Source organism: Chroicocephalus ridibundus, chromosome 2 (assembly GCF_963924245.1).
Source record: "Chroicocephalus ridibundus chromosome 2, bChrRid1.1, whole genome shotgun sequence".
NCBI classification, from domain to species: Eukaryota; Metazoa; Chordata; class Aves; order Charadriiformes; family Laridae; genus Chroicocephalus; species Chroicocephalus ridibundus.
In genome coordinates this window covers 146,941,400-146,945,876 of record NC_086285.1, presented here as the reverse complement: position 1 = coordinate 146,945,876, position 4,477 = coordinate 146,941,400, and the positions used below count along the sequence as shown (strand labels likewise).

Here is a 4,477-nt window from a genome sequence, read left to right as displayed (position 1 = left end):
CTGGCTGTTTGCAGGCTAAAAATAAAGGTCTGGCTTTGTTTTCTTTGGGTGTGAGTGTTACCGGGGAAATATCCCCGTTGCACCAGTGGGTGGGAGCCCTTGGCACTGGGGACCCTTCAGCTACCGGAGGCGAGTTGCCCCAGCGGCGTGGTGGCCCTGTGAGGGCTGGGGTCCCCCTGTGTGACAGCCAACAACTGCATTTCTCAGCCAGGCTAATGGCAGGGGACAACTCGCCGCTTCTGAGGGGTTTCAAGCCGGCAGCACACCTGCATGGCGCCCGCCCGCAGGCTGCCCACCCTGCAGGTTAGTTAACATCAGAGGTTCGTTTCTGCGACAGCACAACCTCAAGCATTAAGTTTCCCACCAGGAAAATCTGCTACAGGGGAGCGTGCCACAAAAAAAGGCGGCAACCTTCCTCCCCCCAGCCCTGGGGGCTCATGAAGCCTGAACCAGGTGGTGCTCGCTGGTGAGATGGCTTGCCCCAGCGAGATGGCTTGCCCGGGCGGCTTGCAAATGCAGGCATTAGGTACATTTTCCTGTTACGTGCCTTTCTGCAGTGAAAACTAACCCTGCTTCCCGCAGGAGTGCGTGCCCAAGTGCTGAGGCCAGGGCAGCAAATGCAATCCCCCCACAAGGCTGTCCCTTGGTGTCACCCCTATCCCACTGATCCTGCTGGTCCCTGTGCTCGGGGAGAGCGAGGGCTGTGGCTACGTGAGGTCCCACTTTGGACCTTAAATTTTTCATTAATGTTACCTAGAAGAAATTGTATTGACAATTCTCCCCCCTCTTGCAACATGAGAAATGTTTTCTTATTCATTTGGAGCTATTGATTCCTACAGCAAGAAATGCTTTAGTCATCCCCTCCTCTGCTGGTAGGCGCTCTGCCATAGTCCCAACGTCTTCTAAGGAAAAGCTCTCTGTCCTTCAACCATGGCTCTTCCCACCCGGGCAGCCTCTGCAAGAATCAAACCAAGGGGCACAGCTTGGGTTTGTTTTTTTTTTGGGGGGGGCTCCTCCCCTCAAGCTGCTCATTATCAAGGTTTTCTTCCTGGAAATATCCTACAGCTCAAATAGAAGTGGTGGGATTGAGAGAAGTGTCCTCACAGAAATGTGACAGATCATAAATGGTGCCTCTCAGCCTTTAGAACCCACGAGGTGGTACTGCAGCAGTAATCCCCAGCCTGAGCCACGCTACCTCCAGCCGTGCCTTCGGAACCCAGCAAGCGACCGCAGGCGAGTATGCCCAAAATCATCTTGGCGTTTTCCTGTTGGCATCTCCTCCTTTTTTCCCACCAAACCCCTTCAAAATGAGACTCACACGCATCTGCTGGGAATGCTGTCTTTTATTTTGGCAGAGGCCCGAGGAGCTGCTGGCGCAGGGTTATCGGGGCAGAGCTAAAGCCGATGGGGAGGAGGGATGTGGCAGAGGAAGGGCTGTGCCCGGGTGCTGCTCCCCGTTGCGGCTCAGCGGCTCGGGAGACAAGGGTAGCACTTGTGTGCTGCTTTGATCTTCACGACGTTATTGGATCCCAGTGAGTAGGTCACCTCGTCCTCACTCACCCCTGGTGGCAGGCTGATTTCCTTCATGATGTTTTTGTAGTTATATTCCTTCCCTCTTGAGGTGGTGCGCTCCTCCCTGTGCTCCGCTAACACCTTCACCTTCCCATCTTTCACTGTTACAGTGATTTCCTTGGGGACAAAACCCTCCACGTCCACCAAAGCCAAAAGCTTGTCATCATGGGAAGAGTCCAACACGCTGTTAAGTCTTTGCATGCTGGAATAAAAACAAGACAACAGCCTTTCAGTCCAACTCACAGAGGAATGGGTGGACCACCTTAAGGACAAGAGAAGTAAATAGGAAACTATTGGATCCACCTTCATGCTAATGCACAGCCCTTGGAGTGGTGTCTGCACCGCCAGAAGGAGCTCCCACCTGCATGACACAGCAGTCAGGAGTATTTCAGTGTCCCCTCTTGGGATAAGGCAATGGTGGAGCTGAAAACTTCTTTTACCTAAACACAGAGAAGCCAGTGCTCCTCTTTCACATGCACGTACACTCATGAAGCCACGTGTCCATCTTATGTCCTGTCCTGCATTTTCAACGGACAGTTACAACAGATCACATTTTTCAGTTAGGAGTTTTCTTTAAAGCAATCAGTGGGCAGGAGACACATCTGGCAAAAAAAGACCAAACCCAAAATGCTCCTTTGGAGCTGGGCTGGAGGTTCACTGAGCTGTTAAAATGATTTCTAATACTGTCAAACAGCGACTCTGCTCAACCAGAAGGTTGGCTCCTATTCAAAACCATTTGTAAAGCAGACAATGGAAGGGTCACCTCGGTTGTAATAGCTAAGTTGGACACAAGGCACCAAATTAAAAAGATAATGGGTGTGATGGAAGCGGAAATAGGGCAAGCAATGAGGGAACGGACAAATCCCTAACGAGTGGTTCATTAGCAAGGTACACCCATTTCAGCAATCCTACTGTAAGCCTGCAATGATTCAACCTGGTGTGGTGATTTTGGGATGTATTTTTTGTGCTCTGTAAGAGCTGGCTCCTCTACCTGCCCCTTTGGTCTTTTTTTTTTATATTGCTGGTTGGAGGAGAATAAATGTGCTGGGAAGAGTTGGTCCTTCCCAGAATTTTTTGTGGGAAGGGGATGGCTGAATTCCCTGGTGCGATGGACTGAAATCCTGCTGGGGTGTGGTTTTGTATGGCAGTCATATGGACTTGTGCTCAAACCAGCAAGTTGCCCTGAGTGTGGCAGGGCCAGGGAGCTGGCACTCAGGGACACTGTGCCCTGACATCCCACGGCCCTTCCTGAGACCCCACAGCTTCAGACTGAATTTCCACTCCTTCACTGGGATTTTGGTGTGCAGTGATTCTGCAAGGGGGTGCTACACCTGCCCAGCTCTGGTACTCAATGCGCCAGTGAAAATCTGGATGCAGACATCAGTCCTGTAACACCTGGGACGTGAAATCTGCTGCTTGACGTCCCTGCGTGAGCTGCAGCTACTGGGTAACTTTAAAGTAATCCCACAGCAACTTTTGGTTTTCCTGAAGTCAGTGTAAAATTAACCTGTGGTCAGGCTTTTTTTCCGTTTTACTCTAACTTTATTGCACCCAGGAGATGATGCACGTGGCAGGCTGTGGGGTGATGCTTGCTGCTCTACGGGTAATGAAAATGTCACACTTCAAATTGCCAAGATGAAGGTCTCATCATCAGCAGGCACCACACAAGAGGACTCAGACAGAAGCTTGAGTCTGGGGAGAAAACACCAGTGCCACAGACGCAGCAAGAGACTCCCACCGCTGCTGGTGGCCAAGGGACTTCTCAGCCCTTTCTGTTTTCTCCATGTTTGGTTGTGCCTTACTGCAAATGGTACCGTTTTATCATTCAAAAACTCCCTTCCTATAGGGTACCTTTGGGTTTTTACTAGAGTCAATCTTGAACTCATTAACAAAATAAAATCATCACCCCAGTGGTCAAAATGGAGATGTAGAAATCCTGAGACTTATTCCTCCTACTGTACGAGGTGGGAGAGTATGGACACAGGTCTGTGGTTTGTCAGTGCTGCACCCCCCTGCGTATAAGCGCGTTTTGGCTACTGAAGAAGATAATTATGTGTTTAAAGGACTTAAACTGAATTTACATTGAAGATGGACTTTGTTCCACAGCTGAACAGCTTTGGATCTAGTCGCGTATTTTAATTTAGACGCAGTTTGTGAGATGATTAACGTCACAACACCGTAGCCCGAACCCTTTCCAGCACAGGCACTGCCTGCGTGGCTCCTCTCAGGCTGCCTAGCTGAACAAGCTGTGCTTCCCATTCCCCTTTCAACTAATTTCTCTGAAAATGGCTATTTCTCTCCCTTCCTGCTTATCTGTTTCCACTATTGTTCTTGGTACCCGTACCAAACCTCCCTTCATCCTGCTTTAAAGGATGATGATGCCCGTAGAAAGCAGGCAAATTCCTGCTACCTGCTCAGCTCTCGCTCCGCATCCAGGCGTGCGGTGAGGGCCCTTGTCTCCCAGGAGCCGGGGTCGGGCTGGTGCGGGCAGGACAGGGGCAGCTCCTCGCGGAGCTGCTGCAGGTGCAGCTCCAGGTGCCTCATCTGCCTCCGCATCTCTCTCTCCCCCTGCCTCAAAATCCGCTCGGCCTCTTCCAAAAGGCAATTGTGCAACGACATCGTTGCGCTGCAAAGCACGTCAGGGCACGAGCGCGGCCGTGGCAGCCTGCGCTCGTGGCGGAGGGAAAAAAATTGCCTCCGGAGTTTCGTCTGGAGGTGAGTGCGTGAGCGGAGCCACGGGCGCTCCTGCAGCCTCCCCAGCGGGCACCCTATGACGTCACGGGCCTGCTGACGCGTCACAGCTCCGCAGTCGCCATGGGAAGCGCATCCCGGGTCTGTCCACAGCTCCATCCCCCCCATGGCAGCTCCCACCCATGGACGGGGGGGCTTGTGGCAGGGGGACACG

At 52.0% G+C, this 4,477-nt stretch overlaps 1 protein-coding gene across 1 annotated transcript; it reads right to left on the bottom strand.

Annotated features, from left to right (window-relative positions):
• Positions 1-1,464: 1,464 nt before the first annotated feature.
• On the bottom strand, positions 1,465-4,191 carry ODF1 (outer dense fiber of sperm tails 1). The gene is made up of 2 exons (XM_063324064.1): positions 3,983-4,191; positions 1,465-1,774 (listed from the first exon to the last, which is right to left on the bottom strand). The coding sequence occupies exons 1-2, from the start codon at positions 4,189-4,191 to the stop codon at positions 1,465-1,467; spliced, it is 519 nt and encodes a 172-aa protein (XP_063180134.1).
• Positions 4,192-4,477: the final 286 nt, after the last annotated feature.